A 15,217-nucleotide genomic window follows, 5' to 3' on the forward strand; every position below is an offset into this window, starting at 1 on the left:
CTCTTTCTTTCGGTCGGAGTTTGCCCGAACTCTTCGGCCTCGCGCCAGACTCGTTCGGGCTTCCTGCAATAACCGGACGATATTCCGTCCGACTTTTAACTACTTTGGCGTGCTTTAGCCTTTAATAGGCGAGCGTTGCGCTGGTGTCGCTGGGAGCTTGGGGAGGGCTCCGGCAGAATTTAACTGTCACCTAATCAATTTGACACCTGTGTTGAACATGCACGTCCCTTTGTTTTTGGCTTTCATCTTTAGTAAACAGTTTGTTTCGAAATATAAAATGAATAAAGACTACTGTATGAACTTCTCTAGAAAAAATTGCTATGGATATTAGGGTTCCGGTTCGGAATTTCAAGTGACCAGATATCTAAATAGTCCCTAAGAATAAGACGCAAATCAGAGGTTGTCTCCATAGTTTTGGCTCTAGATTTTTCGGCTATCGCTTTAGCAACCTATAATCTTTTATACTTCTCCAAATGCTTGTTGTTCGTAGCGTTTTATGGTGTCGGAGATTTGATCGTGCGGCGAACACTTCCTGGTATGAGTGCGCGCGATAGCGGTAAAGCGTTTCGTAGCCTGATTACCCAGATCGTGTGTTCTATGTGCGTTTTGGGAGCTCGCGGAAAACGTATCGGATAACTTTTTTTTCCTTTTTACTCAGTATACAGAAGAAGTCTTGACCTTCATTGCCATATTAGTCATTATCCCAGGAAAACTCATTTTTACCGTGTAGCGGCCTAGCTGTAAAAAATGGCCCCAAATTAGCAATTTTTGGATGAAAAGCCTATATTTTTGATGGTTTTTACCAAAAATAACATTGCTACAGAAAATGTCAAATGAGTCTGTCGGTCAGCGACAAAACACCCTTTTCTATCGAAAACATTGAATTATCCGAAAATAGATGTTTTGAGAAGTGCTAGTGCTTTTCTCAGAGACAATTTTTGCAAAGGCGCGGACCTGCGGAAAGTTTTCGGGGTCCAAAAATGAAATTTCCCCAGACCGGCCGAGATGGCCCGTTTTTGGCCCAAAATGGCATTTTTGCAAAGGCGCGGACCTGCGGAAAGTTTTCGGGGTCCAAAAATGAAATTTCCCCAGACCGGCCGAGATGGCCCGTTTTGGGCCCAAAATGGCATTTTTGCAAAGGCGCGGACCTGCGGAAAGTTTTCGGGGTCCAAAAATGAAATTTCCCCAGACCGGCCGAGATGGCCCGTTTTTGGCCCAAAATGGCATTTTTGCAAAGGCGCGGACCTGCGGAAAGTTTTCGGGGTCCAAAAATGAAATTTCCCCAGACCGGCCGAGATGGCCCGTTTTGGGCCCAAAATGGCATTTTTGCAAAGGCGCGGACCTGCGGAAAGTTTTCGGGGTCCAAAACTGAAATTTCCCCAGACCGGCCGAGATGGCCCGTTTTGGGCCCAAAATGGCATTTTTGCAAAGGCGCGGACCTGCGGAAAGTTTTCGGGGTCCAAAAATGAAATTTCCCCAGACCGGCCGAGATGGCCCGTTTTGGGCCCAAAATGGCATTTTTGCAAAGGCCCGGACCTGCGGAAAGTTTTCGGGGTCATTCAGAGGAATGTGGTTATGTCGGCCTTTTTCAATGCGGAGTCTATGTGAGCTAATGCGGAGCTTTGTGATGGCTGTTCTGTGCCGAATGTTTGCAGTCTTTAAGTATTTCTCGTCGTTGTAAGTAGTCTTAAGTAATCTGTATGTTCGTAATTTGTTGTTGTTGCGCATTGCTGTTATGAAAGCTTGAAGGTACATATCTTTTAAACGTTGGTCGATGGATGGAATTATTTGTGATGGATTTAGGACAGATGATATGGGAGAATGCCAGACATAGCCAAAACCACATTCCTCTAGCGTCTTGCGGACTCCAGTGTCTTCCATACAGAATGGAAGACATGAAGAAAACAGTACAAAACAGAGAGACCGATTAAAACCCATGAAAACACGTCAGAAGAAGCTGTAGCCGAACCTCTGCTTGGAATGTAGCATTAGAGAGTAGAGACCCTCCTCAAATTTAGGAAATTCCGAATCAGCACTACTCTCAGATGTTCGGCTCCGGTTGTTTTTTACGTGTTTTAAGCGTTTTTATCGGGATTTCCATTTATCCTGTTTTTGATGTCTAGAGCTTCGGCTCAGGCTGTTTTTTAAGCGTTTCTAGGCTCTAGTCGGAGGGGTAATCAGCCTTCCCTCCAAAAATAGGCGCCAAATCTGCTAGAGTTTCTGCAACGGATGTACTCAAATGTTTTGTATGTAACATTACTTTCACGACGAAGCCGTTAATAGACCCGACGATCTCCCGCACTCTTCAGTGCAGCAGAAATGGAAAATGTCAGCTTACCATGCCTGGTTAAGTCCACCTGTGGTTGATGGATATGGCATTAATGATCAATATGTCATAATAACATCTAATCCATATCTACATGTGATTCCGGAAAGGCCAGGTTCTGCCGCAAAGTCTGATTAAATGTTTCCATCTGTCATCCTTCATTGATATTCTGGAAATGTTGTTTTAGTCTATAATGTCTAAGATATTGCTTTTAAGTTAAAATGACTAGAATAACTAAATTCTCATCCAAACATTTCCTAGCTATGTCTAAGAAGTATCCATTAGCGTTGGTCTGTCACTGAATCTGACATGACGGAAATATCCATCAACTTGGTTTCTATCCCTTCTCTGTCCTTTTTATTTAAAAGCTATCCTTTTTTATATTTTTTGGGAACATGACAAGTTATAGATAAACGTATTGTGGTTTTCAATTCATAGTTGGACCTCGGTGCGCGTCGATAAGATTTCAATCTTATGTGTTGAAATTATATTTTTGTTCGTCCTGAGAAGGACACAGTAACGTTACAGTTGTTAACGGACTGTTTCGTGATCATTTCACAATAAAGTAAAATCAAAGACTAAAAATTAAAAGAAACATAATAAGTGATCGATGAATCTTAAGTAGTTAGGATACGCGTTGGTTGTTTTATTCTCCATACACGAAGTAGAGGGGGATTTGCATTCTGTTGAAAGCCAATTACTAATCCACACCTAGTGGACGCCGGTGAGAAGGACCGGAGATGAGCTCCTCAAGAAGCGCGGCGCGTTCATGAACAAAGAGATGAATCAATAGACCGTGTGACGAAACTGTGTGACGAAACTGTGCTTCTCATCTTCAAGTCTTTGTATGCTCCGGCTCAGTCTCGTGTCCTTGTGGATGATTATGAAGCAGGAACAGTGTCAAAAAAGTACAATATACGTATATGTATATATACTTATAATTGATATGTCAGCCTTTCCCCGATTTTCGACAGCTAAAATCAAATGTAGTGGTAGATAATCGTATATGTATATATCTATCGTATCGTATATATAGCGCTTATCTACCACTGCATTTGATTTTGATGTGTATATGTGTGTGTGTGTGTGTGTGTGTGTGTGTATGTATATATATATATATATATATATATATATATATATATATGTATATACATATGTATTTACATATGTATGTAGAGAGAGAGAGAGAGAGAAAGATATAATTCTAAAACATCTGAGAGAAGGATATATTTGTCTTAAATACATCTATATATATATATATAAAGAGAGAGACAGAGAGAGAGAGAGAGAGAGAGTGAGAGAGAGTCTATATCAATTCACATTTCCACATATTTTATTACTCTAGATCAATGTATAATGCATAAAGATAAGACATGTTATTCACATAAGCAAGTATTTCTATAAGCCTTATCAATCGGATCCTAAATCTGATTGGATCTCAAGATTTATTCCGTCTCATCTAATTTCCTGCCGGTGTTGAGAATACAACTATGAAGCCTCTAATATAATGTCATTCCTGAAGCTGTCGTCACACTAGTAGCGACCTTTGACAGATCTTTGATCGCCAGAAGGTCTGACGGATTTCAAAATCGCTAGAGCGAGTTGGGGGTGTTTTTCGCCTGAAAATCTTCCCTACCACATTAGATGGTAATCTCCAAGCTTAGGCAGATCCTACTGTATCATAGAATAGTATCAAACGCTAATGCAAATGAGTGTAGCCGGCCTAGGAGTGTGTGTTGGCTACCGAAGGTAATTTGACGGGGATCAGTGGCCTGCGAACGTAGGCCAACCTCTGAACATTCGAGAGGACAATTTGTCGCGTTGCTGCGGAAAGTGTCCTTTGGAGCTGACATACACACACTGGGAGAGCTGTGTTTCTGTTGTGCAATTTGACGGGGTTCAGTGGCCTGTGAACATAGGCCAATCTCTGAAAAATTCGCTTAGTGATTGCGAAAAAAAATGGTCGCATTGCTGTGTCCTTTGGAGCTGACATATTCTCGCTTGTAGAGCTGTGTTTCCGTCGTATGCTGTCTGTTTTACAGCAAGAGGTTTACAGTTTCGTTAGTCCTCGCCGCGTCGTCGTCAAAGTCTACATTCCCACAGAGTAATCGGAGAATCGAAAAAAATGTATAGATGTCATTAATCTTTGATATTTTTTTGATACATTAGAGATATGAGCTTCCCTCAGCAAGCATTTGGTAGGACCTTCCAGACGTATTTGGCAATTAACATGTTGTCGAATGAATCATTGAATTGAAGGTTGCTAAGACGACGGGGCGTCATCCAGTAATTTATTCTCAAGTCACGGATTGGCTTTAGCTTTAACGCCTGCATGTAAACGCCTCAGTATGCGTAAAAGAGGACCGTCATATTGGTTATGTGCTTTGTCCGCTCATCGTTTTGTTCAGGTAGGCATGCACTCTTTCAAACAGATTTCCTTTGACTGGCCCGTTCCGACTATATCGTGACTCTCTAAGTATTCCCAGTGGCTAACCATGGCGTCCTCTCCCCGGCCTTTCCCTTACAACACGTCCGTGACATCCCCGACGGTGCATGCGGAGGTCAGCGCAATCTTCCCCACGGACAACCCGTCCTCCTTCGGGGAGGAGAACGGCACAGTCTGTACCACCGGTGATTATCCTTACACCTACAACCAGACAGTCTTTATCTCCTCCATTGTCTCTGTCGTCATCTTGGGGATCATTGTCGGGAACTTCTTCGTCTGTACGTCGACGCTGACCCAGAGAAAGCTCCGGACTGTCCACAACTGGTTCCTCACCTCTCTGGCCATAGCTGACCTCCTGGTAGGAGTCCTCATCATGCCCCTGGCCCTGGTGAACGAACTCCTGGGCTACTGGTACTTTGGGGAGGTTCTGTGCGAAGTGTTTCTGTCCACGGACATCTTCGTGTGCACGGCGTCCATCCTCAACCTGTGCGGCATCGCCATCGACCGTTACTGGGCCGCCACCAACGCTACTGACCTGGCCGGGATCATGGAAAGAAGACGAGCTAAGGTCTCATTTTTTTAAGTTTTTGTTCCGTAGAAAAGTTTTTGCTGCTCATAGATGCTCATAGATATTCCAATGTCAAACTCTAACGTTGTTACTCCATTCTTCTCGAAATGACTAAAAACATTCTTTGAATTAGTAAAATTCATCCGAACTACTTGAGTTTTCTATGGGAAAATCGCCCAAGATAAGGATTCACACCCAAAGACGTTTCTAGTGAAATTCCCAAACCCACTTATTGTGTAAATATAGCGCGTGGGGCAGTACATTAACCAGCGCCTTCAGAGAAGAAGTCAAACCCCAAAAATATAATCCCACTACTAGTAAGAACTAAAAACAACTGCACACAGTTCAGATGCAGATCTGCCAGATTCAGTAATAGTATATTTCCTTTTATTGTATCATTGTTGAACGGATTTTAATGAATTTCCAAACAAATGTCTATGTCTCATACCCCAATTCAGCCTTATGGCTTCAATGGTATTTGCGTACGTTTCATCGCAAATAAACCAATCATTCATAACGCCAAAGATAGTACACGTATACGTATCTTATAGTTGGTTAGACATTAGTAGTATATAGTCCATTACTTTTTCTTTTACATCTTTTTCTTTGATAATGTACATTCATAAAGCCATTGGCTTAGGGCAAATGAATATCATCATTTTCCGTGCACTTGTCATACTAATTCCCCACTTCTATCTGGAGAATATCCTAATAAGACAGAGGCTTTATTGAAATTATTTACTGAGCTGCGGCCTAGCGGTTCATCCTCCCAATGAAATGAAATGTTCTACTCCATCCACTTTGGAACGTCTCCCGACCTTCGCCGCCCTGTTCATCAGCTTAACGACCATGGCTGTACTATAAAAGACCCCGATAAATGGATCTAGTGTAAAATGTCGCAGATAATCTGACTTGGAAGTCGTGCTGTATACCTGGTGTCCTCTGTACTGGCTTAGACAACATACCAAACAGCCACTCTTCAATACACTTAACTATTGGCGATAACGGATAGGACATGAAGGTTTAGCTGAACATGAAGCGTATCCGGTTCCAATTTCTGATGTTTAAACAAGATCTCTCTGAAGCTAAACAAGTCCTCAGATAAACCAACAGTCGGCATCATACTGAGATAAGTTTTCTCTGCCTCTAGAAAATTTCAATGGGCGCCGCTGTGCTTTGATTCAAACTAACCAATAACAATGTCACACCATGGTATTTACTGTCTCATTGATCTATATTGCAGGGTATTTTGTTAAAAGGTTCTTTGTATACAACTAACAGCAGTGATTCGGCAGCCCTTGTTCCTACCTTCCTCGGGGCAATGCTGACTAATTCTACCGCTTCCATGACGAACCAAAACCTCGATAGCTGATTGTCATTAGCTGCGAAGAAAGAACTCTAATACTAAGTCAAATCACTGCTGGATCTAATGACGTCAACTATTCAGAAACCAATATAAGTGTAAACGCTGTACACTACGCTGGCAAGTAGACCACTGTCCAAGGTTCTGGATTATGTGCTGTTTTTTTTTCAGATCATCTGTATGAAATCAAAGACAAATCGAATCAGAGCCAATCCTAAGGCTAGATCGGCCTCCACTATAGACATCAACATAAATTAGCAGTGCAGTGATCTCAGAGCCTTATCATGTTTAGCCAAAAAAATCATGTTTAGCCAAAAAAATCATGTTTAGCCAAAAAATCATGTTTAGCCAAAAAATCATGTTTAGCCAAACAAATCGAATCAGAGCCAATCCTGACACTAGATCGGCCTCCGCTATAGACATCAACATGATTTTTAACAAACCTTTTTTTTATCAATTTTTCAAACACAAGGTACACATGTAACAATCATACATAGAGCAATAATACTGAAAGGACATGTGGAACACACACACAAAAAAAAAACCAGAAAACAATGAGGAAAACTTTTAGCAGTGTACACATTTGGATATAACCCGATACGCCCGAAGATCGTGGATAATGTGACAGGGGTATTTTAATACCCCAAACGATTCCTCAGTTAAGAATTAGTGCGCACCCATTAGAGATTGAAAGGGGTCGCTATAAAAAGCTACCTGTCCACGAGAGATTGTGTACATATTGCTCAATGAATGGCATGCAGTGTAGTCAGTGTCCATACTATGAGGTTGAAAGAAACAGATTATTCCAAACAGCCGCCCCAATTAATATATATTTCACCGACCTTTTACAATCTAGAACATCACCAAAAGACTACGTTTTTACTTAATAACAAAACCCACGTATTTTCCAGTGTGTGGGACAGTTCATTCACCGCTGACTTCAAAGAAAAATTCAATGCTAGATAGCACCTTACTATTAACTGTAACTAACTGGCTTCTACCGCACTAAGAACAGTAAAGCAGCAAGAACAGTAATGTTATAGCAGTGTTTCTAAATCTGGACGTTCTGCAACTGCACTGTGTGATCTTATCGACCTAAGTTCCCTGCCATGAAGGCTCTGACGTTTGGAAGGTAACTAGCTATGGTGAAAGTATTATTAGAGAAAGCTGAAGATTTCGTTATAGATTGTGCAGAGTTCTTCCAGAGATCAAGGCGTCTCTGGTACAGTGTGGTAGTGACATCTGACACACGCACAAGGCTAGGTCATAGCTAACATAGTTCTGACCTGGTTTGACTCTTCATTCTGTTTTGCTTCTATAAACGTGTACTGGGCAGCAGAGATGCCAGGATGCCACACAGGGCAGGCATATTCAAGCAGAGGCCCAATTGTCGACAATAAAGTTGATTGCAACATGGTTATCAAAGTCTGTAGAAAGAGGAGCGAGTAATCAATGTGCAGATTTACAAAAAATGTAATGCTCAAGTCTTTAGAAGTGCAAACATGTATCTACATGTTATGTAGAAAAAGCATACTAGTAAATGAAAGACAGAGAAACTCGGAGAAGCAGACCTAGTTGACCTAGATCTGGAAAGCCGCTTTGCAAGATGATAATTATGACCATCAATTACTTCAGAAATATCTTACAGTTACACTAATAATGAGGCCCAGTTACTCAATGACGAGTGACATGTTTGTCATATCGGTACCCCAGAGATCCAATTAGCCCACCAGACTGAACCCCCTCCCAGAAGAAGGGGCAATTAGCCATTGAAAGCGAGAGACCGTTGTAAAGGTGACAAGGCCAGGCTTTTGATTTGATTGTTCAAAGAAAGTGAATAAGTACTGTCCTCTCACGATAAGCCAGGCCCTCTTTGAAATCAGCCCTATTCGGGACTATATATTATATATACCATATGTATCCATGATTGATGAGAAAATCCATAAAAAACTGTATAATCACGTTAACTACATGTACTAGTATATGTTTACACCTATTGCAAGGATCATCCGATTTCCATAGGCATAGCAGAAACTGATGTGTTGATCACTACGTAGTCGTAGAATGCCTACTGGCTCCGTGTTGTTATATGTAATCATTGTTCACGACACACACAAAATATGATTTTCTAACGTTAGTATCAATGAAATCATTAGGCTAAATCACAGCGGTATATTAATCCACATTTCCTCGAAGTGTCTAGTAGAGACAGAAATGCATTGAGATTGACACCATTTAAATCTGCATAATCTTAAACAACAAGCAATGCTTGAGAAATAGTTGAGGAATTTGTCATTTCATCACATTAACCTCCATGAAACTGTAGGTACATGTATTGATACGCTTTGTTTCTTTGATGTATGCCGGGAAAGGTAGCCTGCCGAGGAAGGGGGTTTACCATGGAAGGGAGTATGCCCCGCCTCGAGGCGTTGAAAATCGCGAACCAGCGCCACCCCCATGAAATAAATAATAATAAATTTATTGCAAATTCTTACCCGAGGACTGATTGCAGGTGACAAAAAAAAAGGACAGACAAATAATGGTAAGCACTAAAACGGTATACTGGTAGTAAGCAACTATTCTAGTCCATCTTAAAGATGTAACTTATTGGCTTCTTTTTCTGAGACAGTGGAAGACGAAAGATCCCACTTTTTCCGTCATGTGTGAATAAAAGCCAGCACTCAAAGTTTGCTACAGAGGCTAATCAGACCTGTGGTTTCGTGTTTCCGACAGCGGCCATCACCTATGCTTTGTGCTCTAACGCCCTGTACTTCCCGCAGTGGGCTAATTGCCAGTTTCTGCATTAGTGGTTCGAACTGTTGACGTCAAACCTCATTTCACACGGTTCGGGGTTGTAAAAGAGGATCCTTTGTGACATTCGCTTGGCAGATTCAGCATGTAAACAACACCAGTTTGACAACACATTCAATTGGTTATGTTTTTGTTTAGACGTTACCATCCATTCCTTCAATTATTCATCAAACCATTCACTCATTCATTCATTCGTTCATTCATTCATTCATTCACTCATTCATGGTAGAGGAATAAATCATGAGAACATAAGTTATGTGTATCTCCATAATAATCAATTAAAAAAGGTGGCTACGGTGGCAACAAGAGTTCGGAGACCTCATACCTCCATGAAATATTCTGATTATGCAAATGCCTTGCATATCTGCATAATTTATGCTTGGTTATATACACCTTTGCATAACTTACAGAGGTCACAATGTTGACCATCATTTACTAAATTTACTACATGGATTAGGACACATTCACATTAATTATGCAAATTAGGGACTTACTTGCATAATTGGTATCTGCTAATATTCCACCTGTCACAAATTACATATGTTACATGTATTTGAGTCCTATAATGAAAAATACTGGAAATATAGAATTTCCTCATGAAAGATGCAAATTAAGTCCAGATTTGCATAATTTGCACTTCATTATGTACATCTCTGCCAAACATACCCACATGCTAAATATCATAGAAATTCATCGTTCCTATGTTCTGTTATGCTCCTTGGACGATTTTGACAAAATTGCCGCTGCAGTTCCAGAGCAAGCCGCTAGAGGGCCCAAACCTATATACCCTTTTCCTCACTTCAGAAGCTATCTGCCACCAAGAAATCAAGACCATAGCATGTTCAGGTCAAAAGATGCAAAAAATCGAAGTTCTGCTGCAGTACCAAGGTCACACACCGGGGGGCCCAAAATCGACCTTGAACTTTGTCTTCCAAACACCTACCAACATACCAAATATCCTTACAATCCAATTAGAAGTTCAAAAGTTATGCTGGCCACAAATATGCGGACACACACACAGACAGACAAACACACAGACACACACACACACACAGATACACCAAAAACTATACCTCCATTTTTCATGGAGGTAATAACTGTTCCTATTTGTGATCTCTTTTCTAAGTCGGGGATAGAGACCAGTTTCCTAATGATTCAAAGTCTTTTCAAAGATACATATCTCCTTTAAGTTTATCCCTCTCTGCTCTAATCATTTCTAAATTCAATTCAGATTGCGATCGCGGTGGTGTGGTTCCTGGCGTTCCTGATCAGCGTGCCGCCTCTGTTCGGGTGGAAGGACGGGACCCCCTGGGACCCCGCCTGTCCGCAGTGCCGGTACAGCTCTGATGTAGGCTACGTGCTGTTCTCCACTTCCGGTATTTGAAGTCCAATTATTACTTTAGAATGTTATATTGTAATCTTTCTCCATGTTTTTTTTATAGATTAGATTGATCACAGAACGATTTTAATACTTATTCAAATATTTCATATGGAATTTAGTTAGTCACAGTTAATTGATTGATTGATTGGAAATGAAGATAATTCTTAGATTCATGCTTAGAAGATTACAATAGACTTCTCGATGCGCCTTCCTGTATTATATTATTGTATACGGCAATTTAGTCTTCTAACTACCGTCTTGTACTTTATGTGAGTTGTTGTTTACTTCCTGGCGACTACAGCAGAGGATGCCGCATACGAGAGGGAGAACTCTGCTGTAGTCTCCAGGAAGTAATTTTATTGGCACAGTACGTTTACTACTGATTTTTGCATAAAGGACTAGAAAATAACTAGCCTAAGTACTATCCTATTTCTACCAGGGCTCCTTACACTCGCTACCCTAAAAAAAGCATGGGAACGGTTAGGCCTGTAGCGAGTGTAAGAAGCCCCGGTACGGTAGAAATAGGATGCATGCAGGCTAGAAAATATCGCTGATGGATCAAGATGAGTAACTATGTACAAGTACTAGAAACACTGCGCCTCGATCTGAGCGTACATTGCACAGTGTATTTTGTTGCTCGAAATTTGAATGAAAACGTTGTTCGATTTCATTTTACAGGATCTTTCGTCGCCCCTCTGGTTTTCATAACGATTGCCTACGCTAACGTTTACCTCGCCGTGACCAGACGACTCATGAAAAAGTCTCCCCGCCAGAAACCAACACCTGCCGCCAAGGAAGGCGCCCAGAACACCCCGGCCATAACAGTAGAACTGGCAACCCGTTCAGAAGAAAATTGCGACCAAAAAAACGGCAAAATCAAACCTTCTGTCTCCTTTGAGACCAAAGTAAAGTCTGTGTCTGGAAGCAGTAGCACCGACCTCAAGTCGTCTCCACTACGCCGCAGCTACAGCCTCGACACGGTGCTAGCATCGCCAGCTGATCTCATCTCTTCTCGTCCGCGTATATCGGAGTGGTTTTCTAGCCTTGCAATCTCTGACATTGCACTGACCATTCAGGCCGACACTGCCACAAATGCTGAGCAAGCCAACGCACACGAGCGGTCGGGCACACTGAACCGGCAAGACGAAGCGTCCGAAAATGAAATGCTGTCATCGCGCAAGGAGAGTGGAAGTCAGCATGAGGACGAGTCCTCTCCTCAAGAGCCCTGCCACTGTCTCAAGTCGGACAGCCAAGACGATCCCTCCGCAGCAGCTGATGCCCAAAACAAGGACGTCAAACAGATTCCTTTTCGTCGTCACAAATCAAGCAGAAGATCGGTTATGGCAGAGATGAGAGGTCACCTCCAGAACAGAGAGCGCTTTCTGAAGAGGAAAGAGAGGCGGTTGACCTTGATCTTGGGGATCGTCATCGCGGCGTTCGTGGTGTGCTGGCTGCCGTTCTTCGTCACCTACGTCACCGTCACCGTGTGCGAGACCTGCGTGGTCTCTGACGTCATGTTCAAGGTGTTCGTGTGGCTGGGGTACTGCAACTCTGCCGTCAACCCCGTCATCTACACCATCTTCAACAAGGACTTTGTCGCCATATTTGGGGCTGTCAGAAAGGCCATGTGCGCCGGAGGGGCTTGTCATTGAGAACCAAAGTCATGGCCACTGCGATTCAACTCTAGAGTTGAATCGCAGTGGGCATCCTGAGATCTCAGGATTCTCTTGAGAGAGAGAGAGAGAGAGAGAGAGAGAGACAGACAGACAGACAGACAGACAGACAGACAGACAGACAGGCAGACAGAGACACAGAGACACAGACAGAGAAACAGAGACATAGAGACACGGAGAGAGAGACCCCAAAACAGTACCTCCATTTTAGTCGGGTCATATCCAAATTGCTGTCACATATAAATCGTCATAAGTAGACGTAAACCTCTAGAAAATGTACCAAAGGAACAAAAATATTCTGTGAACATAAACATGTAATCAGTATGGGATCAAAAATTGGTGACAGCTTTATTCCGGTTCCGTTTAGAAAAATGTTAATGTTACCCACCTTTTTCAACATGAGACGAAGTCGGGATGTTTTCACCGACGTCCAAATTTCTTGATCATCACATTCTTAGATCCTACACAAATGTATCTTTTGCATCAGTTATACATTTTCCCTTTTCCTATTTTTTTCTGACTATAGTTGGTCTTCGTTGTTTTTGTCCGTTGTAGAAATCAAACATGAATCAGAACCATCTGCATTTCACAAGCAGGAGTTCACTAGAGCATTACATCCGGTCGTGAGGCTTTTTTAAATAGTTTTTCGTCGTTCCGTGACTTTAATTGTCTGTCCGGTACATATCACTGATAGGCCCGGACGTTGTTCCCTCGGGAATTTATAGCTTCAGTATAGTCTATATGCCATTTAGCATCAAGTTTTACAGAGATAAAAACTGTTATATTTTTGCAAACGAGACTTTTTTCTCAAACCCTTTACCATCAAGTGCTCCAGATGAATAATACATCAGCAGATGTTGACGGAAAAACGGACCGTCATGGTTAGTACAGTTAGAAGAGTCGTGACAGCTTACCGCGCCTTATACGGGAACATGGTTCGGTGGTTCTTACAGGAGTGTTGTACTAGAAAGGTTGTCTGTTTATAGACACTGACGATCGCGCAGCTTCAGATGCAATTAGAGCCACGATGATTGACAGCAAGTTCTGACTATTGAAGCGAACAGCCAGGACACTCTCGGCGCTTTGTCGTCAAATTCTGTCATAAATACATGCTGAGAAACCGATTATCTGTTATGATGTAGACCTTTGCGTCTATGATCATTAGCCAAAGGGAAAAGACCAAAACATTACTCATAATATCTGGGAGGAAAGTGTTTTTTTGCTCTTTGTACAATTGCGGTTTGGAATCTATTCATAGAATTTGACGACGGTTTTTATCCTAATTGATGGTTTTACTTAGCAGAGAATATACAGTGGATTGTCAAACATGCTGTCATTGTGATTCAATTACAATGTGTACGCGGTTGACTTACTCTTGTACAGATGCTATGACTGCATCAGTCGCTATACACAAAGAGCCCATTCCAAGTCACCGAGAGGGTGTTCTTAAACAATCTTTGTAAGAAGTTTTAATTATTTTGAATGAAAGGATATCCAAACTCTACACATAAAATACATAAAGAATTGAAAAGAATTGTAAACGACAATGACAGTCCTCTGTGAATTGGAATGTACAGTCACCAGTCACAGCAGAAAATAAGTCATGGGTGGAATTATTAATATTGTTCTTTATGGACTTTATCTAGCATTACCTTTGCGTAGATGATTGTGTAAGTGTACGTATGTTTCTATTCTACTATGTGGTTCAGTTTCGTATGGAGTATTTAAAAAAGTTGAGTTCTTTGTGAAATATGTACAGTACCTGTTGATATCAAAGGCAGTAGTATCGAGCCATGTCAAAGACAAACCACTGTTTCACCAAACAAATGATATTTTTGGAAAAAGAAAATATTTCTATAACATTAGGTAGATTCGACACATTGTCCAATTTTATACTCAATGTACAAACCATATTTCTTAAAATGATCTATGAATCTCGAAAACGCTTTTTAATATAGCGAAGGACGTACCCAAAACTGCAAATCAAACATTTCCAATATTTTCAACAAACATTACGAAAGCAATCGTGCGATTTCATCTACAGGTATGAAAAAGTGCCTGTTATGGAGATTTCACTAAAAAAACTTTGTAACCTCCTTCTGGAAGGCAGAAACTCTAATTTATTCAGTTACTCCAGTAATGATTATCAAACCAGTGGATGTGAAATCACTGCCTTCCTGTTTGAATAACTACGTTTGAAAGTTGCATGTCAAACTGTATGTGATTTGTTTACTGATGAACGGTTCATCGTTCGTATATCTGTCTAGTTCAGTAAATGCTGTGCATGTGTCATTGTCACTTGTGATGATATTGGAAACCAGGCTAAGCCATTTAAACAATGTTAAAGGGACATAATGTAAAATCAAAGTCACTGTTTTCAGTCATTTCTCTACATAATGAGTTGAGTCTACCTTATTACACTGCACAGCAATATTTACAACGTATGGATACGACTTTGTTGTGCCGTGAGGATGTCTTGAAATATGTGCACTTCCCTCCGCCGCTTGAGTCGTCCGCCATTTTATTCAACTCGCCGGCGAGCCAAAGTGCGCTTTAGAACGCGTTCGGTGGTTCGCTCGAATCATTACTGAGGTTTGTTGAAAGTCCCGCTACGCTCCGAAGATCTGCCACCGCAACGGTCGATGAAAC

General features: G+C 41.5%; 1 protein-coding gene across 1 annotated transcript; it reads left to right on the top strand.

Annotated features, from left to right (window-relative positions):
• Positions 1-4,780: 4,780 nt before the first annotated feature.
• LOC118430333 (alpha-2C adrenergic receptor-like) lies at positions 4,781-12,574 on the top strand. The gene is made up of 3 exons (XM_035841160.1): positions 4,781-5,340; positions 10,746-10,890; positions 11,574-12,574. The coding sequence occupies exons 1-3, from the start codon at positions 4,822-4,824 to the stop codon at positions 12,545-12,547; spliced, it is 1,638 nt and encodes a 545-aa protein (XP_035697053.1). The 5' UTR covers positions 4,781-4,821; the 3' UTR covers positions 12,548-12,574.
• The last annotated feature ends 2,643 nt before the right edge of the window (positions 12,575-15,217 follow it).

This window comes from Branchiostoma floridae, chromosome 14 (assembly GCF_000003815.2).
Source record: "Branchiostoma floridae strain S238N-H82 chromosome 14, Bfl_VNyyK, whole genome shotgun sequence".
In the NCBI taxonomy this organism is placed as follows: domain Eukaryota; kingdom Metazoa; phylum Chordata; class Leptocardii; order Amphioxiformes; family Branchiostomatidae; genus Branchiostoma; species Branchiostoma floridae.